Source organism: Dromaius novaehollandiae, chromosome 5 (genome assembly GCF_036370855.1).
Source record: "Dromaius novaehollandiae isolate bDroNov1 chromosome 5, bDroNov1.hap1, whole genome shotgun sequence".
Taxonomy (NCBI): domain Eukaryota; kingdom Metazoa; phylum Chordata; class Aves; order Casuariiformes; family Dromaiidae; genus Dromaius; species Dromaius novaehollandiae.
Genome location: NC_088102.1, coordinates 12,778,391 through 12,804,478, shown reverse-complemented (window position 1 = coordinate 12,804,478; position 26,088 = coordinate 12,778,391). Strand labels below are relative to the sequence as shown.

Genomic DNA, 26,088 nt, shown 5'->3' with positions numbered 1-26,088 from the left:
CCTTATTTTCTTCATTCCCTATGGTGATTTGGTTTGACTGCTATGCTGTCATCAGCTAGGTTCAGATGAACATGCCTACCCTGCAGCATGATAAATTTCAACGTCTCTTTGACCTTTGGATGTATAGCAATGTGATTCATTCAGATGCGTGGAAGTCAAAATTAGAAAAGAATTGGAAAGGGAATATCTGCACATAGGAAGGCAAGATTCTCTGAGTGTGCAGCACATGCTTCTGAAGAGCTTTCCCACGCACTGTATACTCTTACTAAAAGGACATCTGCAAAGGGTCTGCTCTGTCTTTACGGTGCCCGTTTTTGTGGTAATCCTTGGGAGAAAACTTTTTTTATTATTACTATTGTTGTGTTGCTCTAAGTGAAAACACGTGGTGGGAGGCAAGTAGATTTACTCTGCATGGGAAAATACAAGAAAAACCTTATTTTTGTTTCGGAATACAGACCCATTATTAAAAGCATAAAATGAGCAATTGCAGTTCTGTGACACTTTGCACAATAGAGATTAACATTGCCAGAAATCTTTCATATTTTTTTTCATTATTGTAGGATGCTTTTCTTTCCAGGTAAGTCCTCTCCTTAATTTCAGATTAAGAGTTATTTGTGGGTTTTTTTTTTTTTTTTCTTTTTCCTCTGTAGAAACACGAAGATGCAGACTGCCCGTGCGTCATGGTTTCATGTCCTCATAAATGTAGTGTTAAAACACTCATGAGGAGCAAGGTAAGAAGTCATGTCCAATGTTGTGCCGAAAAATTAATAATAGTTTGGAATTTTTTTAGTAAGATCTCGCAAGAATTTTGCCAGAAGCCATTTACTACTTAAAATGTGAGATCTAAAGAAAAGCTTTTTCTACCACACAGTTAAGTGTGATAACACTCAATTATTTTAAATGATTTCTTGGAAAATTATCTTGCAAAAATTAATCTCTTAATTTTCTGTCTTTATTACACTCGGCTTGTCCAAGATTAGCGCATGTCTTTCCTGCTTTCATTTCTAATACACCCCCCTGCCCCCCCCAACCTCTTAGTGTGAAGCATCTGTTGAGCACAGTAGAGCAGCCTCTCGGGGTAGCAGTAGCTGGCTTGCGCTGAAGTAGAATGAGAAAACTAAAATTCAGTGCATGTTGTCAAGAGTTGATAAAGTCTAGAAAAATCATATAAATGAGTAGATAATGTGTGGAATTGGTCCATGCAAAAATATAAAATGCTATTAAATCTATCGAATTTGGGTGAAGAAAATAAAAGAAGTGACACTTGGAGTATTAGTGTAAGATACAGAATTATGTGACTGTGGCATTCCTGCAGCCAGATGCAAAAAGCAATGATGATTTCTCTATTGTATAGAAACTTCCATTAATATTTTGACCAGATGGAAAAACCCTGCCTTGTTCAAACAGATCCATGTTCTTGTATATTAGCAGATGTAAGTAGCATCTGTCAAAGTCAATGTGCGTATTTATTTTTAAAAATAAAATTTACTCACCTAAGATGGGGAAGAACTTATTTACATCTTCAGTGTTCTTTGTAAGCCTCATTTAAAGAAAGTTATGTTTCAGACACGAGGATGAACTTTTCTCTTTTCATTGATACTTGCTCCCCAAGTTGGATTCTTTTTTATTTCTTCAGTTTCATTTAGAAAGTAATACTTGTGTCATAGTGACTAGGGTGCATAAGGCACCTGCCAAACACAATGGTAGTCTTTTCCCCCAGGACAGCGAAATCTAAAATGTATGATAGATACTGAGAGAGAAAGTGTATATATACCTGTGCTAGCTATTTGGGCCAATATCAGTGCTTGCTTCTGAGGTTAGACCCTGGTCCTGGAGCACTTAGGCTTATTCTTGAATCTTGACTTCAGCACTGTTTTGAGGTGAGATATATCTGAGTGCTGATAAGAATTATCCCATTAAAGCCTGGGTCAGTGTGTCATGCAATTTATAACTTTTTCACATATAGCTGGAATTGGGTTCTGAAACCATTGGTAGAATTACAACTTAATCATTATCTTGCCCTACCTATATCATCTGTTGTTGTATGTTGTTTTATTTTTTTTCTGATACTGTGAAAATGTACGTATTACTCAGCCTCGTGGTTAGGTACAACTACTCTAAAGCAGAAAATGGGAAAATGCCTGCCTAACAGTTTGAGAAAATTCTGTAATGTGTAAAAAGTGATTATGTTGTTGTAGAATAAAAGGCAGTTTTTCATTTTAATTCATAACTCGTTGGTAGACTTCTAGTTTTGAGAAATTGAAGAAGTGGCATTCATTTGAGCCGTGTGTTTCTTTTGAGACATAGTATGAATGTCTACAGATAGTGTTTAGAATATAATAGGTGTATATCAGAGATAAGTGATTTGTGCATCTCAGTATCAGATTTTAAAGGCTGTCCTGTCTAGAGCTACAGGTTCAAAGCAGAACTGGTTCACCCCCTTCTTTTCTTGAAGGTGGATGAGCTAAGTTGCATGGGGCTTTTTGTGGGGGAATTTCAGATGAGATCTTGAAACCCAAAAGAATGATGCCAGCTGAGGAGCTAGCCCCTAGCTGCCGTCCGTTTTGTGGGAAATACAAATTGCAGATCTCGTTCTTACGCTCTCCTTTCCAAAAATGGCTCTTTGCTCTAACTTTTAGGCAGTTTGCATCTAGCTGCTGCCTTCTGTGCTGCAATGGCTGCTGTCTGTATATATGTACATGCTTCTGTGAATTGGTTAATTTAAATGAAAAGTGTTCTGTGCTTGTAATAATCCAAAATAATGGAGTAAATCTCAATCTGTGAAAAATGCAGGCATTTTACTAATCGGTGTTAATCCTGTGTACTGCATTTTTAAAAGTGATTCAACTGTACCGATTATAAAACTGTCTGTTTCACGCAGTCTTTGTGTAGTTTAACTGTTAAATTTTGGCACTGAGAATTGCATGTTTTGTTTTGAAAAATTGGTTTCTCATGAAATTAGGATTGGAAAAGATGTACTTTACTACAGTGAAACTGATCTAAAAAGACTTATCCAGAAGACCAGTAAAAATCACCTGTTGAGAAAAGATTAGTCATTCATTGAAGTCAAATGAAATCATGCAGATAACTGTAGAGTGTGTTCTTTTTGTTTGCTTTTTTTAAATTGGGTTGCCTATTGAAATAGTCTTTAGTAGAAGTTTCACTGTATATTAAATGTATCACACTGTATACTGTATTGGCATGTGCGTGTGGTTTACATATGTGTATATATAGTATTTGCACTTTAGGTCAGATTGGAGAAAATATACACACATGTATTGTATGTTCTGCAAATGGCACACACAATACAAATCTGATAACCTGTGCCCTTTATGTTTTGAGCATTATCATGCAAACGTCTTTTGCCAAAACTCACATTTTTTTCCTATTGCAGTTGAATGCACATTTGTCAGAATGTATTAATGCCCCAAGTACCTGTAGTTTTAAGCGTTATGGCTGCACTTTTCAGGTCAGTATATAACAATTATACTTCCCAATTGATGAAATTCTGCAAATAGAACTTAACACTTTGACATGAAAGTTCTGGACTTCTCTAGTCTTGGTTAAGAAAAAGTTATCCAGTTTTGCAAGTGATTATGCAGCAGATGTTTGATTTTGCACTTCAAAAAGAGACAATATAAAAGGCCCACACATTCCTGCAATGCTTTGGGAGTTCAATTATTAGGTGTATCTTGTAGAAATAGGAAGATGATATATGCAAAGAACTTTTTTACTTAGAATAAGAGGAAAGTCACTTTTGTTCTTCAGAAAATAGTCTAGTAGCTTCAGTTGTTGCTATAAAAGTATTTATTTTCTTGAGCTAAGTATGTTTATATTTTCTCTCGTTTGTGTGTCTTAATATTTTTATTAAGATTAAACATAGGTTTGCCCACTTAAAAACATGTATTTTTATGTGCATTCGTGTCTGTGTGCACATAGTTGTGTAATAAAAGCATAGCACCAAATTTATCAAAATCATAGATTTTAATCCTGGCAATCACTGTGGTGTTTTAAAAAAATAAAACAAAGCCAAGCCCTGCAGTTTAGTTTCAGGAGTATTACTCCATTCTCTTACAATATTCTACTTCCTATACCTATATCTTAGGGAATTCTGATGCTTGTATAATGAAGGGATTATTCAGTAAATTTTAGAAAGTGCTGACAGGAAAAAATGGAGTTTATCAGATAGTGTCGTTCATTTGAAAGGCCACGATAACTTCAAGAGAAAGAACTATAAGTAGCAACACTTCTCAATAAACTACTATCTGCAGGTATTTCCAGTTTCTTGAACAACGAGCATTCATCCCTTTAAATATTGACAGTACAGTAATGCTCTTAGAGGTAGAACTGATCAATACTATAACCCTGCCCACTGTTATGTCTTATGTATTGCCATTCATTTTATGTATGTATATGTGTGCATATATGTACATATATCCACATATATATTTTTAGTATTTTATATAGAGTACATACCTTGACGATCATTGAAATCCTTTCAGTTGCTTTGCAGCATATCTGTCATTGAAGCTAATGTATACTGCATTGCAAAACACTTACTGAAGAAAGGTATAATGCAACACAATACAAATAAAGTGATATGGTCTGCATCTTATGTACTCTGTATATGATCTATGTGTGTTCTGTAAACTCTTTATATAGTGGTTATTTGTAACAGCATTTATAGGTTGTGCAGAGGCAGCATATCAAAATATCACAGAGCAATCATGGTATCTTAGGATGACAAACTAGTCATTGTAGTATCTCTCCAAGTAGTCTATAAAGCTGGCAGTTTCCAGTGATGATAAATTTATCTTGAATATTTTTCTTTAGTACTCAACTGAGTATTAGGAAATTTAGTGCTTATGAAGCTGTTTATGAAATACAACACAAGTTTAAATTATGATTTGGGGAATTGGACATTTTAGGGTTTTTTATGACTCAAGAGTTTTATTGTAATTTATTTAGTGCAAAGCTACCCAGAAGGCTCTAAAATACAATTCACTTTGTAAATCTATTAATCTGTGTCATCTCTGATGTGTTGAGTGCATTGGATGGAGATATATGGCAGTTGAATAAAACACTTGCTGTATTAAATGTATTCCTGACTTCTGTAAATTCCCAAGTAGATTTGCCTTCTCTCTACATTTCTCCAACATGCATCCGTGAACCAAAATATGTAGTGTTGGTTCGATGTCTTGATATACTCTTTCTTTGTAGGTTTAAAAGAAGTGGAATTGGCTAAAATGTATAAATTCTTTGTTGTCACAGGGAACAAACCAACAAATTAAAGCACATGAAGCCAGCTCAGCAGTGCAGCATGTTAACTTATTGAAAGAGTGGAGCAATGCTCTAGAAAATAAGGTATATCTTCTACTCACTTCTAATTTTCATTGATTTCTTTAAATCATATGGAAGTACTGGAGGAAGTGCCTTTTTTTTTTCTTTTTTTTTTTTTTTTTTTTTTTTGGTCTAACAGCTGTTCAAAAGTACAGCTAAAGCACCAGAAGGATCCAAAGTAACCAAGTCACTTAGTGTAACTGTACCTTTATTATAATAAAATGCTGTGAGAAACTTGGCTTCACAACTTGATATTCAGTTATCCTGATTGGTAACTTAATAGTAGTCTGTTTACACAGATAAATTGTCCTATATTAAATTTTGTCTCCAAGCTGCCGCCTTATGAAAGCGAGGGTTCAGGAAGCCATGGCAGTGCTATGACCTGTATTTTTGTTACCTCAATATTTTTCTGGGGATAAGATTATTAGGAATGCCATGCAATAAACCAGTTGTTTTCTTTATTTACTTTCATTATCACTCTCCAAACTTAATGACCTGCAAAGGTTGATTAAATTGGACACACTGTAATTCTTAGGCATGCTGATTCCTGCTTTATTGCTGGACCAGCATGAAATTCATGTTGCGGTGCTTCCTTGGCACTCCAAGGAATATTAGAATATGTTTGGGATTTGGGAGATGCTGGAGATCACATCAGTAACAGCTACAATCTTGTGAATAGTTTAAATGACTTAACCTTATGTTTTCCAAATAAAATGAAAGACTAAAAATTTAAAATATAAAGCTTCAGAACAGATCACTTATCTTAAATCTTTTGAAAGAGCTTATTGGTTTAAATAGCCGTTAAAATAATTCTTTTAATTTGGGGGGAGGAAATAGCCCACAGAATTGCTACAGCCGTGCTACAAAGACAGGTAGATGAGTCAGGAGCCTCTTCAGGTTTTTTTAGAGTGAGTTGGGCAATTCAGTAAGAGTCAAGGTCCCCGTGTGAGCTCAGTGATGATTGGGTATGTATGGCTTGTGACTTCTGTCCTCTCACAGCAGATCGCTAGCTAGAGTTCAGCAAGCCCTGTCTGGAAAGCATATTCCCTGTTGGCCCACCACAGTGATCTGTGTCCCATGGATTTTCAGCAAGGTCCTGCAGCCACAGAAATATAGTTTTAAAGTAGAAGTTAACAGGAAGAGCAAAATATGATGGTGTCCCAAGCACCTTGGTCCATGGACTGCTGTTTTTTTTTTTTTTTTTTTTTTTTTTTTTTTAAGCTTGAAGCCCTAGTAGGAAACAGTCTATTGAATTTGGGAGAAGTCTAGGGTAGTTTTATTCAGATACAGTTTTTACTATGTATATAAGTTTTAGTTTGACCACTAACAATATTTCGGTTTGCTTTTGCACTTAAATCTCTGTGATAATAGAGGAACTGTATACTTTTTGGTTTTAACACATACAAATTCATATCCTTAGTTCTTTTTTTCATTAATCTGATTTAAACTGTATCATTAGGAAAAAAATGTGTTCCCTTTGACTTCTAGTATAGATCATTTTCTGCCTTTTGTCAGTGTCCTGAGAGGTGCTTTATCATTTAAAAATGCTCAGCAGTTCTGTGTTTGTCTTTCATAGGGCTAAGAGAATAAACACTTTGCTGCATCTTATACTCTCAGGGTTTTTTTTTTTTTTAAACATCCTTTTAGGATGCAATTGCTTATCATTGTTTGTTTGCCTCCCTCCCCCCTTTTTTTCTTTTCACTTCCTGCTTTGTAGACTTCTTCCTATTCATAATAAAGAGTTGAATCATTGGAAATCCCAGGACAGTGCCAAGTTACAAGAATAGCTAACCACATATCATATGTCAGTGACTTTATGCTAGAGAAGGGTAATAAAATGGTTTGTAACTTCATTGTTGTTCTCTTCTTCCAGATAAAAATTAATCAATGCACTGCAGGAACATAGTGCAAAGTTGACTTAGCTGATGATTATCACTGAAATCCTGGCCCCATTTTTCGTCAGTGGAAGTCTTGTCACTGGTTTCGGCAGGGTCAGGATTTCAGTAGAGACACTCAACTTGATTTGTATGGAGGGGAAAGGAGAAGTTGCCTTCTCCCAGTCAACGTGTTCTTTAACAGTGTTTGCAGAGTATGCAAACTGAAAGTCTTCAGAGCTGCAAAGCTTGTGCTAAGTTAGGAGTTTTGTCTTTGAATGGTACTGTTGACAAAAATCAGTAAGAGGAGGTCAGACTTAAAACCGTGAATCAAAACTTTCTGGGGGGTGAATTAAAATTTGGTGCTTTGTTCACTCCGGGAGTCTGAACTCCCACAGATTTTGTGATGTTGGAAGTAATGATTTGATCCTAATTTTGTGTCCTCATCCCATCCTTAGAGAAATCTGTTATAAAATGTTTTTGCCTTTTAATGTATCACTTAAACATGGGGCTTGTCTGTTTTAATCCAATTCTTTGTGTCGTGCAAGGGTTTTTCATTCTTTTTTAGTAAGCAGTAAGGCAACAGTACATAATAGCTTGATTTGAAAAACAGCTGAATAAGAACACATTTATCTTATCCTTAGTATTTCAGATATGAGAAGGGAGTAAAGGAATCCGATTCATGATGCAGTTTGCAAATAGATGCTGTGTTTCCCTTATGCTGTTTTTTAGCTTAAAATTAACTCAAATTCAAAGACTTATGCCAAATACAATTAGGAAACTGTATTTATTTAATGTTAGATTTCTTATTCACAGATTACCACTGTACTACAATTACTGAGTTAGCAATGGCAGTTCTGTATTATTAAGGACTGCAGGACATAATACAATTTCTCTTGTGTTCTGTAAAACTGTGTGGAAAATCTCAGTACAAGACAGGCCCACATATTGTAACTTGTACAAAAATGGAAATGTAATGCTAGTGACACAAAGTGCAACTGCCTTATGATTAGGAGGCCTGGGGAGGAAACCATGAGAGAAGAGGAATGTAAAGATCACAATTAACTAAATAACTCTGATTCAGTAAGGAAAAGGAGGATACAAAATTAAAGTAGCTACCCAGCAGATCTGAAGTATGTGGGAGCCAGGGTACTAGTTTAAATTTCTACTTGTTCTTGAAAATCATCTCCAGTATCTAGGCATGTATTCCTTAAGCATCAGGATTGTTTCTCTCTCTGTACTGGCAAAATTAGCTTTGGCTCATTTCTGAGAGCCTCTTCTGCTAGCTTTTCATATATAAAATGAGCAACTAATATATGTCTGTGTATGTGTACATATATATACACACACATACTATACTATATTGAAAATTAGATATATACATATGAAGAATGGTCTCTATATATTTTTGGGCTCCTGTCCAGTGAACATGCTGAATGTCTTGCAGGCCTTTGGCAATCCTTCTTTGTCCAGTTTGGGCTAGTATGGGGAACGATTATATATAGCGGGCTAGCTTCTTGGGTGTAGGAATGCAGTGACATGCAAGTAATACAGTTATGTCAGACTAGAGGAACAGCCAACGTGGTGGACTACCACAGGGGTATCCTCATTGGAGGTAAAAATTACTTGACCTCATAAACCACAGCGGCTGTGTTGAGGCGGGTTAAATTCTTCTGGGATGTGAAGCAACCAAATAATTGATCTTAATGTTAAATGTTTTCTAAATGTTTTATTGGATCAAAAGTAGTGCTGCTTCTTAACCATCTAAAGATCTAGCTTTCGATCTAATCAGTCAGACCATGTCTAAATGTCATTTTGGGTTGGATGTTTGTGTCTTATTTTCTATAATTTTGCAGCTGGATAATCTTGCCTGAAGAAAATGAGATTAAAATTTAAAAAAAAGCATAAAACAACTCCCCCCCCAACCACATTAATGAGCAGAGCACAAAATAGGGCGTATCTGCAGTGACAGAGAATATTTACTATATTACTTTCGTCTCCCAAGACATATATTATATGATATTCTTGTAACAAGGCTCATGTTTTAAAATCAGAATGAGTCACTAATGAATAGATTCATAAAATGTCTATACAGAGAGAGAATATAATGTGCCGTCTGCATCTCTAGCTCTTTAGTCATTCTGTACTAGGAGGCACCGTTGGATTTTCCTTCAGATGTGTGGATCCCTTCTGTACTACCTCATCTCAGTAGTTTTCATCACCATCACATTCTGTGAAGCCAAGCCAATCCCATGCAGATGCCATGTTTATTTAAATTTGCTATAGATAAGAATAGATTGGAGTAGGTGGGGAAGATTAGTGTTTCTTTCTCTTGGCTAGCTTTTCAGCTGTTCTCCGGCATTGCTGTCTGTGCAGGGCTCAGGTTCTTAACACGAATCTAGAACTAAATGAGTCGTTTCCTCCAAACACCAAGCCAGTCCTAAGTTAGTAAGCTGAAACCAGGAATCCAAATGATTAAACAGCAGAACAGATAAAGGAAAAATTATGCTTAGACATAAGTTTTATTGCTGTTTGTGTATCCCATCTGCTCCTTTATTAGCCTAAATTGTACCAATACCACTCTGCGGAAGTGGAAAAGTAGGTATCAGAAGCCTTTTTTTTTTTTTTTTTTTTTTTTTTCCTCCTTCCTAACAAGACATGGAGAGGGATTTTTACTAGGATCTCATCTCAATCATATATGTAAGATAGCTTAAAAATATTGAAGTTGTAGGTATTTTTAATAAACATTGGCAGGAGTAATTGTAGAATTTTTTCCAGGTGGCCTTGCTCCAGAATGAAAGTTTGGAAAAGAACAAGAGTATACAAACTTTACATAATCAGATTTGTAGCTTTGAAATAGAAATTGAAAGACAGAAGGAAATGCTGCGGAATAATGAATCTAAAATACTTCATTTACAGGTAAGAAATTTAGAATCACCCCATTAAAGCAGAAATGGTAGTAGCTTCTGTTCTATGCCTGTACACTTTTGAAGTGAGGTGTTCTAAGGGGGGAGAGTCTACATTATTACAAAGGTAATTCTGAAATTTTTTTCTTCTGGTCAGTACCTGGTTTGCCATGTTTGTTGGAGTAAAATACTTTGCTAAAACATTGCAGTTTTCTATCCCATGTTAAAACAAGATGATTTGTTTAAAAAGGGAAAAAATTAAAAACAAAATTACAAATATCACCTGAAGAATCATCATCATTATTTTTCTTCCTCTAGTTTAAAAAAAAAAAAAAGTTTGCTTGGGGATCTACTGCCAGATTGGAGGAAAGTATTAGGCCCCTTAAAACTGTTAATATATTTATTGTATATTTCTTTTCTACTTGCTGGTATATTAAAAAACATTAATCATGGGTGAAAAGACTGGTGTGGAATTGATCTAAACCCAGTGCAATGCATTTGAACATACTTTTTAAAATCCTTGTTTCTTGTCTTTGAGCCTTCTGAGGAAAATGTACCTATATATTCTTTTGCCAGTAGGTCTGAGTTTCATTTTGTGCTCTGAATTGCCTGGCCGCAAGCCAGCATCACACCAAAAGTCCTGTGAATGCTCTTGCACAGTGCTTAGCCCAAGATGAAACACTTTGCTTTGCATTCAGAGCTGACTTGGAATGTGGATGCTGGGAATTTGCGTTATCTTGCATGATATTAACCACAATTAGGTAAATCTCAGGAGACATTTGGCAAACTATTGTGAAGGCATCATTTACACATTATAGCATGTCTACTGCTAGAATACCAGATATCTGTTTTAGCATCCACCTTAAAGGAATGTAAATAAATGTATCTTGTTTACTTAATAGTAGACAAAAAAAAAATTGATACTTGAGAAAGGTTTAAGTATCCAAACTAGCGTATGGATGAAATTCAGAGGGTAGCATATGCAAGAGCTCAGAGCCATGAGACCCTCAATGTTGGTTTATAAGAAAACCTGCAAGTTTGCAAGTTACACTTAGTTCTTGCCATCTTCTGTCCACATAGTAACCAGTCTAGCACTCCTTAGTCATTGTTACTTGGTCTGATGATCGTTCAGGATATGGCTGAATGCTTACAATAATGCATTCTGACACTGCGAAGGTAAATCTTGTAATTCTTGGTATTGCTGATTGAATCTACCAGGAGGTAAGTTAATATGTGAAAGTGGCTTTTTACATGTCTTCTCTCAATAATCTGTGATGAGAAAGGAAATGGAGAAAAGTAGAGCAAAGTTTTTTCATGATTGTCTTGACAACCAATTGCAATGTCTCTGATTTGCCCACGCTTGTATGAGTATTACCAGAATAAATTTTCAAATGGTTTGTGTTCAGGAAGAAAAAGTAGTAGTAATAATAATAATAAAAATAAAATAAAAAAAAAGGTTGGCAGATTCCAACAGGTGGCATTTTGGTTGTAACAAGTAGTGGAGAGGGTATTTGGGGTTTTTGTTTTATTTTATTTTCTCTCTCTCCTCCTCATTACTGGTTCTCGCCAGCTATTTTAGTTTAGTTATTTTAAGCCAAACTGTGTGTTAGAGCTGTTTCAACCTGATTCCATCTGCTTACTGGAACTCCCTGGTTCAGTTAGGTTGTTCAGGGCATTCTGGAGATGCACCTCAATTTGTTTTTCCTTGGGCAATTTGATTAGCCTCCTTCTGTTGCCCACTAGGAGTTGAAAGAATTAGTTACTTCTTGTGAAACATTATTTTTCCGGACTGTGTTGAGCAGCCATGGCTATGCCAGAGCCATAGATACTTCCAGTGTAGACGTACAGGTATTATTTGCTTAGTCTCCAAGTCCTGTGCATGCTAGTAATTTCCAATACGGGTTCAATAATAGTTGTCATGCGACCTTCTTTGGCTTGGGAACAACTGTTTCACTGAGCACAATTGGCATCCATCTGCACTGTGAGACATTTTAATGCAACTCGTGCAAAAGCATCGAAGGTGTCTGGGCACTGGCAGGAACCTCAGCCTTCAGATCAAGCTAATTTTGTACATACTAGTCTCCAAGGAAAGTGTTACTGCTTTCTCTGTCTCATTTCCAGTAGCTTTACCAAGAGGGCATGTGATATTTTCTCGATTTGATGTCTGGTGGAAAGGAACTTTCACACCAGTATCCAGTCTCTCTTAGGAGTACGTGGAAGCATTCTAGCAAGCCAAGTCAGTCGTAAGCTGAGTGTGGACATGTAATACTTCAGACAAAAGAAGCAATGACCTTATGAATATAAAATGATTAGACAGATAATAAATTCCTTCACAGAAGGAGGATGCACAATTCATTTCTCCAGTCAAGTAGCACCTTTAATTGCTTTCCTTTGCTTTTCAGTTTTGCTATGGCAGTTGCAATGGAAAGGTCTGCTGTGAACATCTAAAAGATGGATAACTGCAAATACAGCTTTCTTTAATTCCTTATGAAATTTGCTATGTTCTTTTATTAATAATAGTGCTAAAATTCTGGAAATAGTTTACTGAAAAAACAAAACAAAAACTAGATGAAAATCAACATACAGAAGAACCCTGACTTGCTTACCAGACTTACAACTCTGTGGATTAATGATATAGAGAGACCACTTGCTGGAATAGAAAGTCCATGCAGAAAATTGATATCTACTTGAAGATTTATGAGTACAGTGTGAAACATCTGTGTGCTTTCTAATGGCATAATTAGAGAGAGTGAAATTCTCCACTGCTGCATTAAATTCAGATTAAGTACATCAGTATCTTCCAGCATAAGACTCCTCTGAGTCCCTGTTTGGTAAAAAGATAGAAATCCTAGTGCTTTTCAGAAATGGAATATAGATCTATTTCTGATGATTGTGTATCTCTTGGCTTATCATGAAGAGTTATAGGAGATAAAATATTACACATTTGCTGACAACAAGCTAAAAAACAAAATAAGTTATATGTGTACAGAAAAGAGAGTATTGTGTACAGGTTGGTGGAGAGGAGTTGGCTCCTAGTAACAGCTCTCAGAAAACTTTCTCCCAGAAGAAAAATAGCTTACAGTTCTTCTGCATCTTTACCACTTTCCTGATTCATCTAAAAATGTATTTATTTATTGTGTTTGATACTGTGTTAGGGCCAAGATGTCCCAATTAGAAATTGGAGCCTCTCTGTATGAGGCACTGTGCAAACCCGTAACAACGTTGTTGTTCCTGCCTTGGAAAGTTTGTTTGCTGAGAGTGGAAGGGAAAGATCAGATTTAGGCATGCCTTACACTTTTTTTTGCATGTTAACTGTAAACTGCTGGCAAAATCTTGTGCCTTTGCTCTCACATTGTTGATTCAGGCCACTCCATGTTATGTTCCATTTTATATGTATAGCTAACAACGTTCCTGTATTTTGTTTTCTGATTACCATCAATCCAAGAGAAGAGGGTATGAATGTACTGGTAGCTGATGAATATGTCTAGGACCACAGCCCATGTATTTCAGATTCAGTATATAACTTTCTTTCACAAAGTCATAATACAGCAATTTAAATACATATAAAAAATCTTGTTTTAAAGCATCAACATAGAAGTAAATAGCTAATTTTAAAATTAGCTGTATTAGGTAGTTTTGAGATATAATAAAATAAAACCCTCCTAGAACATGATGATTTTGCTGGTTGGCTTGTCAAATTGACAGCCTTCAGTTAATCATTACAGACTTTCAGTATAACTGAAACCACATGATTAAAAGCAAATGTCTAAAAGGGGAAGTGAAGGTTGCATGAGCCAGAAGGGTTTTCCCCATCAGTGGGGAACACTGAATTCACATGCCTAACCAGAAAGCAAGTGCAAAATAACTTTGTATTTTCTTGTTTTATACTCAAGAGCTACTTTCTTTAAAAAGTGAAAAATCATTTTTACATTTGTGTGCACTATATGATACTGTATGTAAACTATGAAGTTAGATTTGGAATTTAACTGTAGCTGGTAGCAAAAGTAGTTTCTTGTCTCTGCTATTTCTGTTATCATTTGAACTTCACAACTGAACATGGGGTTCTGGCTAAAATTCCTGCTAGTCCAACTTAGCTGTGACAATATAAAATACTATGTATTTTTTGCATCAAGTTTGAAGTAGACTGGGGAATGTGGTGTTCTTTATGTTTATAAGGTACTGAGGTGCTTGCAGTATCCCCCTTTCAGGGAATAGTAGGCTTCCTATATTCCTTGAACGTAATATTTCATGGCTTTCCAAAATCCAGCAAGCACCTTCAGGATGCATGGTCTAGTTGATTTAGGAAGCAAGGGTGGGAATTTTAAAAGTACTTAAGGGGTCAGATGTACTAGTTCTACTTGCACTCTTTAGGACTTCTGCTTCTAAGGATATGGACACGCAAAGCTGTTATTAAAGCTCAAATTACTATGTGAGCTTGCAGCCTGCTACTAATGCTGTTGTATCTGCACATGTGCATGCTCCTGCTCCATGTGGAGTGTAAGAGTGCTAACATGTTTCCTGAGGGGTAAGTTATTTTGCTTTTACCCCTTGATAAACACATGCACATGGGCAGCCACTTGATTCACACTGTGGTAAGTTATTGCTGTGCCCATACTGTTGCTTAAGTACTCTCGAATGAAATCCAACAAATACCAGCCTGTAATACCAATACAGAGATATTTAGATTATTGTTCTTACATTGAAAGTTTGTGGGGGGCGGGGGTTGGGGGGTTTGTTTTGTTTTATTTTTAGGCAAGAGCACATTACCAATTTTTTTTAATAACTGTATTGATTATTCTGACAGTGCTCTAATACTATTTCCCAAGTGTTTTATAAATACTTGGGCTTAGCAATGCTTTTAGTTAATTTAAAACTTTCTTTTGCAACTGATGAAAGCTGAGATGTCCAGAGACTTCTCCAAGGCCATGTAATAGAGGAGGATAGCTCTGCAGGAGTGTTTGCATAATTTTTTTAAAATCCCTGTTTTTAATTCCATCCTTATTCTTTTGAATTTTGAAGACTTTTTGCTATTAAAATATTTGACCTTGGTGAAACCTATTTATATTTGAAATAAATCTTGTTATCAATATATAATCCTTGCTTAACTTGCATAATTTGTCTTTTTGTTATTTTGATTTTTTTTCTTTTAACTAATTTATTGTTTCATAAAGCGAGTGATAGACAGTCAAGCAGAGAAGCTGAAAGAACTGGACAAAGAAATCCGTCCCTTCCGACAGAACTGGGAGGAGGCTGACAGCATGAAGAGCAGCGTAGAATCCCTCCAGAACAGAGTGACTGAGCTGGAAAGCGTTGATAAAACTGCAGGGCAAGGAGCTCGAAACACAAGTAAGTGTAAGCACAATGGACTGAAATACTGCACAGCAGTTCTGTGAAAGGAGAGATGATATCTCTTGAATGTCACTCCTGTTGGAAACAGCAATAATGTTAATCCTTCTGATTCTCTAATGGGAAACAGAGTGTGTTATCCCTTTGTTAATGATGTGGTTATCCACCTGAAACCACCTGTTTTGCTACTATTACAGAGGGGAATGTTTCATCCAAAGAATACTGTGAGATCTGTTTGAGTGCTTGCCAAACAAAGTGAAAACTGGAATTTGTCAAGATAGTGTAGATCATATTTAAGAGTTCAAACAATCACGCCAAGGAACTTAACACTTAAATAAAATTGTGTAAGATAAACCTGCCTTACAAGTGCATCTGCTTCTTTGTATTGCATGTTGGCCAACATGGCCAGCATGCGAAGAAAGAGTAATGTATTACCTTCCACGCAAGAGAAAGGAGACATTAAAAACAACCCCCCATCCAAACTAAGTACATGATCACATAATGCAGAATAATACTTAGCTTGAATTTTCCGTTTTGTTCTGATCAACTTTAGATGAGATACAGCATCTCTTTTAGTAATCCTCGGTGCTTCTGAATTTCAGTGTGATTATGTAGGATCTCCGACCCCTTTTAAGGCCTGCACTGATGATATTGATAATCTACAGATAATGCTATTAACCCTTTTCTCAAAGAAATGGAAGACCCTGTAGTCATATTCCTTGATGATCAGAACAGTATTTATTTTAGATGACTTGAATATTTGAAACTTTTACTGTGTGTGTGATTGACACCTATGTTTGTAAAAATCCCAGTTAACCTAATTATCAGTTGGCAAACTATAAGCAGTGGAAATTGTTTTGAAAGTGACCAAATGTGGTCTGGTTCTTGGGGAAGAAAATGTTTTCCAAAGCAGTATTGGTGGCTGATTATTATTATTATTATTATTATTATTATTTTTAAACAATCTTTAGAAAAAGCACTTTTCTCACACCTATCCTTCCCATTTTCTAATAGGCCTGCTAGAGACCCAGCTGAGCAGACATGATCAGATGCTGAGTGTTCATGATATTCGGCTGGCTGACATGGACCTCAGATTCCAAGTTTTAGAAACTGCCAGTTACAACGGAGTATTGATTTGGAAAATTCGAGATTATAAACGTCGGAAGCAAGAGGCAGTCATGGGGAAGACTCTGTCCTTGTACAGCCAGCCCTTTTATACTGGATACTTTGGCTACAAGATGTGCGCCAGAGTTTACCTTAATGGAGATGGCATGGGAAAAGGGACGCACTTGTCGCTGTTTTTTGTCATAATGCGTGGAGAGTACGATGCATTGCTTCCTTGGCCGTTTAAACAGAAAGTGACTCTTATGCTAATGGATCAGGGACCGTCTCGACGCCACTTAGGAGATGCCTTCAAGCCAGATCCAAACAGCAGCAGCTTCAAGAAGCCAACTGGAGAAATGAACATTGCATCTGGCTGTCCAGTCTTTGTGGCTCAAACTGTTCTAGAGAATGGAACGTATATTAAAGATGATACTATTTTTATTAAAGTCATAGTGGATACATCTGATCTACCAGACCCCTGACATACAGTGGGGGAGGCAGATTAAACAGAAGACAACTCCATTTGGGGGTTTTATATCAGTTTGTCTTCAGTCAGAGGTCCTAAAGCTCACAGAACCACCTTGTGGAACAGAAGGAAGAGTTTGAAGGCATAACTGCATAGGGTCCAATTGCGAAAGTAGCAACACATTAAGAAATCATACCATGGTATATTTTTTAATAGAACTAGAAACACTTAAGCTCTGAAGAATCATTAATCCCTCATGAGGATAATGATTATGGTCAGAGGGGATTTTCTTTTTTAACTTATTAATGATCAATAGTCAATTGGAGGTGAAAAGACATATACAGTATGTGCTGAATAAATTACTGACTTTTATTCCTTTAAGCTAGAATTCAAAAAAAAAAAAAAAGTTCACATGTGGGCTAGCTGGAAATTGTCAGCATGTTAAAAGAAGAAATGATGAAGTAATGTTGCAATTATGATATTATTTGAAAAACTGAGGTGCAATCTTGTCTGAAATATAGTATATTGTCTTTTTAAGGCCTCATCTGGTCTCTGTTTTAATAATTACTTTGTTAGAAGATCTTGGAAAAGTATCCATGTCTTCTCAAAAGTATCTGAATCAAAATCATATTTTTATTTAAAGTTCTATTGTTACAGGAAACATTTTATTTTAAAACTGTTGATAGACTGATATTTCTTGGAAGAAAAATAGAAGATATCAAACACTGGTTATCACTTGTGATAGGAAAAAAAACTATTCAATTCTGTTATTTCTCGTTAGAAATGTAAACCTACAATATATGTCGTAGTTAATGACACTATTTCAAAATTAAGGAAAAATCACTCATGGATGCTGTGCATCATTATCAGATTTATAATTGTTTTCACCCTAAAATAGGGCATTTGTTGAACTTTGGAGTTCTAAACGGAATCCTGTACATTTTTTAAAGTTCTGCCCCATGCTTTCCAATCAAGCTATATATGTTGCACATTATGCTGTCAGCAGTATATAGTATTTTCAGTATTGGGGAGGAGGATTAGTGTTGAAAAGAAGCCTGTATGTTTGTTCCGTACTAGCAACCATTGCTTCTTAAGGACAAATCAGCAATGTCTTAATGCAGTGATGGTGGCTTGCATGCATACATGTGCCTTAGATGTGCTGTGCTGCTTATAAACCATAGCTTTTTATTCAGATTAATTCTGATATCTGAAATGGTAGTTTAATTGGACGTCAGGCATAATGTTTAGCCTTATCTTCAGAGCCCTTAGGTACCCTGTGATGTGTAAAATGGAAGCCAAAGTCCATTTCTTCTGGTCACTGAAGCTTCTGTGGCTTGGCCATGGCGAAATCCATCTTTAATCAGGTGCCAAAATGTTATGCTCAGTGCTCCTATGGAGCTTGGACTAGACAGTCTCCATGGCCAGTGAGAAGGAAGGCAACATTTTTCCTCTAATGCCTGTGGTTGGAAAGTGGCATCGCTTTAAACGGACTTGTGAGAAATCTCTGGGGCTGTGAATGTACACGCTCATGGCAGCTTCTCATAGCAGACAAGCATCCTCACAGGGAATGCACAGGCTTCCTTCTCGTAACAGCCTGAACTTCTGCGGAAAGCATTTGCAAGCCCTGAAACATGCTGATTGCAACTGCTGTGTTCATCTGCTTCTATTTAATAGTCTGTGACAAGCAAGTCTAGCGACATACCCTGACTGTGGTGCTTTTTAAAATCTGAGAACCGCTTAAGCAGAGCTGACTTGCACCACTGTGTTTCGCCTTCGTGGGCTTGAAAGAAGATGGTGCACCCTAGTCTTTAATATCAGGTTGTGTCAGTTTCTGTTTTTTGAGGCATAGTCACGATTTTTGTCTAAGGTGCAGTTGAATTCATGCCTTTGTATTTCAGCTTGTCTTTGCTGTTGTCTTTTTTGGCTGTGCCTTCACACACAGTGCCTGCAAGAAGTATTTATGATTATACAATGCATGCTAAGTGATCTTCATGGGTTTTCCAGGCACCTGCTAGAATACTGCCTGCTACTGACAGTCAGAGCCATCAGTAGCAACTTGTCTTCCTGTCTTGCCTTCCATTGTCCAGGTACTGTATTTCCTTTATGGTACGTAGCTGTCAACCGGTGCAAGCTAAAATATGGAGGCATGTGCTAGCACTTGACTTCTAGCACTGAAGGAGGACATTCTGCACAAGAGATAAGTATCTATAGATATACCCATGTCTATATCTCTAGATATAATTACATGGCACTTGCAGTTTTATGCAGGCTGCATAAGTAAACCCATCACTTAGGCTTTTGGGCGAAGGTTCGCTCAACTTGTGTCATTTTAATAATTGTGAATGTAGGCAGCTGAGCTTTTGTGTTTGTGCATCACAGAATTTTACTGAAAACAGGATTCCCAAGTGGAAATGTCCAAAGGACTCTCCTCCCATTGCTAATGCATGTCTTGTAAACTTAAATGTTTGGCCATCTCAAAAGAGTTTATATCCTGTTTCAATCTGGGACTTGGAGATTTCTGGTATAAGCATGGCCCAGCATATTCTGCAGGTTTGTGACTGCAGTTTCCAGCTCCTGTGACAGAATTGTGCTTCTAAATCCGGGCCCTTTAAAAGAGGGGGAAAAAGAGTTTCCAGCCTTTATGATTGAAAGAGGACTTTGAAACATGACAAAAGTGTAAACTAATAGGGAAGTCTTCCTGAGTCTGCACACAGCCTAAACCAGTAGCTTTAAGAGATCTGAATATCTCCCCTTAGTGGGATATTGACTCAGAAACTTCATAGAGAAGTTTAAATATGAACACTGCTAACTATATTAATGCCGATCACTGTAGCAGAAACATCAGTTGCTGTTCCTATTTCGCAGATCTCTATGCTGCTTTCCACATCTCCCAAGTGCCAAAAGCACCAGCTGCCAAAATCTTCAGCTTCACTTGGGCAGCTTTTATAATGCAGTAATGTGCTATCAATATAAAAATATTTTTGCATATATGCTTTTTATCACAGTTAATAAAACGGAGGCCTACTGCACTTATTTTGTAAAACTACATGGAGCTGCCAGAGAATTTCCAGTTTGCCAACCCTGCGTACTGTGAAATCCAGGATCTTGCTACAAAATGTAAACACCGCCTGCTGTGGAATACCTGAAGCCTTGACTGTAACACCCCTTTTTCTGCAGAACTCGCAGACCATCTCTGTACAGTTCTTACTGTGTACGTAGAAGTGGGTTTCCTTTCCTTTCCAGCAAGGAGTATGTAGCATTTTGTGAAAATAGGGCCGCTGTATATTATCTAAATTGAAAAGAAAGATACCTGGTGCTTTACATGACACTTAAATTATTTAAACTTTTTCTGTCATCACTGAAATGCCCTTTTTTGTTTTCCCTTTTATTCTGACCAGGTATCCAAACTTTTGTAGGAACTGTCTACATAAAATGGTTCATAGGGCAACAGTGTACCTCCAGATATGCTCTTGAAACCCGCTTAAGTTGTTTGGGGTGCCATGAGTGTACGGGGGTCCCGGAGTACTTGCATTACCATGAATAGGACTACTTCAGTGGAACTGTTTTTTCTTCTGCTTAGTAATTAGCAGTGTACAGCTGAAGTCTGTTGCTGGTATTCTTTCGTAGTGATGACCCACCAAGTTACGTACATGCCTCTCCAATTTCCAGCTTTGTCTAGGGAGATTCCAAGGTATGAGAACCTGGATGTTGCCCTTTTTGTACGCCGTTCAGTTCGGGGTGTGCGCATCCTTTATTTAGAAAGTCTCAAATTCTTAACAGGATGAAACTATTTCAATGTTTAAAGACCAACCCACAATTATTATGCATGACCATGTCTGCATTACTTCTCTGATCTAATTAAAGGGGTCTTGTTTCAGTTACTGTCTACATGGTACACCTTCATGACTTAAGTTGACTTAAGTCAACTGCTGACTTATATTATGCAATGTTGATTTCAGCCTTGTACTGTAAATGTTGTTCTTCACAAAGAGAATGTGCAATAGGAAAATGGGAAGAGTGGCATAATTTTGATGGAAAAATGTTGTGGGTAACATGCTAGTCATCTTATAAATACAAAATACAGTGTAATTTACTTTTTCGGTGGGTTTTCCTATGTGGAAAAGGAAAGTTTAAGATATGTGCCTGTTTCTGTGCCTGGTGAATTTCTCAAATGCAAAGATAACAGAGATCCGTGTTAGTTGTAATTTAAGTGTTGAACCTATGAAATGTTAGGTTGTGACTGTATTGTTCATTTTTCTCAGCTTGCCACAATTACGGGTTGTTAAAAGCTACCACCTATCCGTATCTGTATTCCATCATGTGGAATAGGCATTTCACCAACAATGCAGTGGTTGGGTTTGGGGTTGCTTTTTATTGTTTGTTTAATCTTTTTTAATGTAATGGTGCTGTTTGGTCTAAGACAGAGAAGCACCTAGAGAGTGACATGAAAAGCTGTCTGCACCTCAGAAGAGTGAAAAATGTTACTGCAGTATTGATGCCTTGATACATTTTAACTATGCAAATATACAAATAGGTGAGGCAGAAAAATTCTTGGGTTGCATACCTAGTCTCTTATTTTTTGCTCTTTAAAATACTCATATATGTGCAGGTACATACATACACACACATACACACAGACATGCATGCACATATATATGCAAAGTCATGTCTTTACGTAGAAGTGATGAAACAAAACTCTATCCCCCAAGTTATACTTGATCAAGTGGTGCAAATGTAACTTGCTGCTGCTAAGGGAGCATCTTGGCTAAGAGCAAACTAGATTCCCATCCTCCAGGTTTGAAGACCTGTGCATATATAGCAAAAAAGTCATTTTATCAAATGGGAAATGAACAGTTTGCTTAGCCTTTCTGAAGACCTTGGAATGTCATCTAGGACACATGTCCTTCCTCATATTCAGCTAATTAGGAGATTCATGTTTTTTAAACAAATACAGTGATGGCATCTTGTTAATTACAAATTTAGTCTTTTAAATTTGGGAACAAAAGATGATAAAAAGCAGCTGGACCTCTTCCTGGAATTCCTATTCTGTTCAGTCAATACCTCCATACTCTATTTGATCTAGAAACTATAGCTACTGCAATAAAAATCAGTTCTGGAATTCGGTCTGTCTGAAAATAGTTTTAGTGCTGTGTACAATGTAGTAACCACTTTGCATCTGCAAACATTTTCTTCTTATAGTACTATTTGTCTTTTCTGGAGGAAATTGAGGTGGAGAAGTGAAACGGCTTGCCCAGAGTCACAAAAGGAGTCTTCTGGAGCCAGGGCTAAAAGAGAGGTTCCAGTTCCCTAGTCTTATGTTCAAATCACTAGTTTTACTCTTCTAATATATTTGTCCCTTAAAGGAACTTGAAAAACAAGTTGACGTACCTTAAAGACCCATGTCAAGACAGTAAGGGCTAGAATTAAACACAGAAGCTGTCATGATTTGGGGTTGTACGTATGTGGTGGCCCAGGCATTGCTAACTACTTAGCTGTACCTCGCACAACTTGCAGAGTGGAAGGCCAGCACAATGTGTCTACGTGAATAATAGCAGCAAATGTTGGCGTCCTGCTCTGCTTGTTTAGAATTGCCCAACGAAATAAGTCTCTTCTTACACTGTTCTTAACAGAGTAGGGAGAACAATACCAGTTTAAAGTGGATTAATCTTGGTTCTACCAGCTATAGTGCAACAGACCTTTTCTTTCTTGTGTTTTTTTTTCTTTTCCTTAAACTGAAATATGGAGGGCTTAACTGCTCTTTCCTGCCTTTTAATCCAGGCCTTTGCTGAGAAGCAACCAGATAGATGAGGGTAGTGGGAAGCTTTGGAACGCTGATTCAGGGACATCCTCTTAAGATTTAGAAGAGCAGAGATATACAACACGTAAGGGATCTGACTATTCCTATTTCTCTTCTAATTTACGGGCAAGACTGCAGCTTTTGTCTTCCATTTCATGATCTTAGTGTAGATAATAGGCTGTGTTTTTGTTGGTGGTGTGTGTGTTCTTTCCCCCCCCCCCCCCCCTCCAAGTTAGGATTAGTTCCTTAGGGTTCAAATAAGTTTTAAATTTCACAGAGAAGCGCCTGAACCAAAATCCTGGATCCAAACATCCCAGACTTGATGTGAAATTCAAATCTGGATCCTAACTCTGTGGCTTACTAACCTACCTATTTAGGGAAGGGTTTGTTGCCTGTATGTGGTGTTTGTGTTTTTGGTCCTTTGGAACTAAGCTTTTAATTTGGTTGCCAGTTCTGCAAGGACTTTTTAACTTCTTAGCAATGCCGGTGTTCACACGCTCCATTGCTGGCAGTGTGATGCGTAGTGATAAAATTTGACTCTGTCTAAGGGTTATTGAGATAAACCAGCATTATCATTCGTAAAGGTCATTTTCTTGCATAGTGTTCTGAGCTTTGAACTTGAATATAGCTCGCATTTGAAAGGACACATCTTCCAACTATGACCTGCGCCACTGGCAGAGAGTTGTATAATCTGTACTTGTGGAATGGGAAGGTACAAGCTTCCATTGTTGCTGATGCATCATGTGATCCACCTCTTTTGTTTTCTTGTAGCTGTTGTTTGATTTATATATTTTTTCAGTTTTATAGAAAAAAATAGGGGAAGTTCAGGATTTTTTCTACAAGGTATAAAACTCCAATGACTTAGTGGTGACTAGAGAGCTGTGAAAAATATCCCATTAGGAGATGATGGGCTAAACATAGGTCCATTTCTCTTAGACAAGTAGGATAACCTTTAAGTTGCATGGAACAACATAATAATTGGGAAAACTAAAACTGACATTTGTTTCCAAGAAATTCTGTAAGAAATATCTATGGAAAAGACATCAGTGATCAAGAAAAATGTACAAATTAATGTGTTTAAAACTTGTGTAAGCATTTCTTTAATCTCATACTCTTCAGTGAACGGTACACTTGTGTTCAGTTTATGATCAAAAACAAAGACCAAAGAAGGCCAACCTCATTTGATTGTGTATATTCTACCTGTCTTAATTATCAATAGCTGTAAGAATACAGTGCAAGTGATCTGGTAACCAGTGGTTCTCGTCTTTTTTCTTTATTTTTTTTTAGGGGAAAAAATGACTTTAAAATGTATAATTTATTGCTCAGCAATAACCATGTTGTTAAAATAATAATAATAAAAAAAGAATTAGCAACATGTCTTAATTTCTCAATAGCATTATTATATGTTGTATTTCAGTTTATTGTATATTGTGTTTTTGTATTTATTTGTGTTTGGAGGTCTTGCTACGTCTTTTTGTGTTTAAATGCTAGTAAACAAGGACAGTGTGTAAGAGTGTAGAATGCAAAACTCTGAAATGCTAAACTGTGTTATTAAAGGAAAAATAAATCTAAGTAGGAAATCATATTTTTTAAAAAAAACCTGTTGTGTTGAATTTGAATGACTGGTGTTTACTTGCAAACAGGATAAAAATGCATCCTTTTGCTTCTGTGTGCTCACTGATACGCCTGGCTCTTTAGTGCTTTACACTCATGTGCACCTGATAGACCTTTATTTTCACACTTTGCCTTCCTATTCACAGGAAACTTGCCTTATGTTTTAACAGGATTCTAGTTTCCACATGAAGTCTTGGTTAGAATAAACTGTCAATGTCAAGAGTCCAAGATTTTTTTTTTCCTTCTTCTCCAGTGTCATTAGTAAACCTTCTCTTCCCAACTCAGAAATACATCTAAGCGGTATGTTTTGCATCGTGGAACACAGTGTTGTAGGTAGAAGTAGCACAGGGTTTTGAAATCATGGAAGCAATAATGTTTCCACTACATTTCAGATTCATCATAATGGTGAAGACACTGTGATGTATAAAGCATGTCATTTTTACCAAGGATTGCACTGGTCTCTCTCTGTCCTTCCATTTCCTGTCCCTCCCTTCCCTGTCACCTCTTTCTTACTGAAATTCCCATTTTCCCTTTTTCACTTCACTCTGCAACGGTAACACCTGGTTTAGCAATGTGGGAACATACTGGCTGCGCTCACAGGCAAGACCAAACCTATGGCCTGCATCAGGGCATGGGCAATGGTGACAGAGAGGCCCTTGGCCAAGCTGCTGCCCTTGGAAGGAGGGCTGTTTGGCTGTGTGCCCTGTAGGGCTGGAGGTGCTGCCTTGAGAGCTTCTCCTGAGCGTTACCACAACAAAAGCAACTGTGCTGCAGGTGCTGGGACAATACCTGAAAGGGAGTACACCCTGGCCAGGCAACAGATGTTGGGGGTTGCAGCAGCTAGTCTAAAATCACTGGAAAGGCCATGGAGGGTGTGGGTGAAGCAGAGTGCTTGCTACAGAGCTCTGTGTTAGGTGGCAGTTCCTTTTTTTTTGTTAATGAGACACAAACCAAATGGCAAATGCAGGAAGGTGGGAGGGAAGAGTGGCAAAGGAATACCATTTTTGCTGTGCTCAGGATGTGCTGAGGTGGATGTGCACTTCTGCTACAACAGCTGCTTGTAAGTGACTCTGGATGCTCTGGCATCCCCTGACCTGCACCTCAAGTTTTCCACTTGTACTCCCACAGCCAGCACTTGAGGCTGTGTCAGGCGAAGCTCTTCACATCTTGTTGGGGCACACGAGAAAACATTGAAGTTTCTTTTTTCTTGTCTTCTGTTAATGAAGTGGGTCACCTTAAAGCAGGCCTCTCCTTAAGGAACGAACAGCAGCCTTTGCTATTCCTAGAGCTGATCCTTTTTCCAAATTTTGTTTGGTGCTGTTCAGACTTGACACTTCTGTCATTTCAGTGTAGTGGGATAGGTGGAGAAGAAACAAATCACTTTAAACTCAAAGAATAACACTGATTCTCCCTTCACCTCTGTGCTCCTCCTCCCCCAGCAATGAATCATAATTGGAATGATACATTATGCTGTTCCTGGCAAGAATGAGTTTTTATAGAAGATTTCTTCTGTGAGACAGGTCACAGAAGGCAACTACAGCTTTATAGCGTGCTTTCCCCTGGAAGGCAATACATTACTGAAGATGACAGGAACAGAGTGCCAGCTCTCAGAGCACAGAGCAGTTGAGAGCGAGGATGAAG

At 37.3% G+C, this 26,088-nt stretch overlaps 1 protein-coding gene across 14 annotated transcripts in view; it reads left to right on the top strand.

Annotated features, from left to right (window-relative positions):
- The window catches only part of TRAF3 (TNF receptor associated factor 3), a 73,202-nt gene extending 48,532 nt beyond the window's left edge, over positions 1 to 24,670 (top strand). For 12 of the 14 annotated variants that reach the window (XM_064512053.1, XM_064512050.1, XM_064512048.1 and 9 more), the window contains 6 exons: positions 651 to 731; positions 3,395 to 3,469; positions 5,272 to 5,364; positions 9,993 to 10,133; positions 15,292 to 15,466; positions 16,481 to 24,670. In XM_064512053.1, coding sequence (XP_064368123.1) covers positions 651 to 731; positions 3,395 to 3,469; positions 5,272 to 5,364; positions 9,993 to 10,133; positions 15,292 to 15,466; positions 16,481 to 17,052 — 1,137 coding nt within the window. In that variant the 3' untranslated portion in view covers positions 17,053 to 24,670. The remainder of the gene's footprint in view (positions 1 to 650; positions 732 to 3,394; positions 3,470 to 5,271; positions 5,365 to 9,992; positions 10,134 to 15,291; positions 15,467 to 16,480) is intronic. The other 2 variants (XM_064512056.1, XM_064512057.1) reach the window with 2 other exon arrangements.
- Positions 24,671 to 26,088: the final 1,418 nt, after the last annotated feature.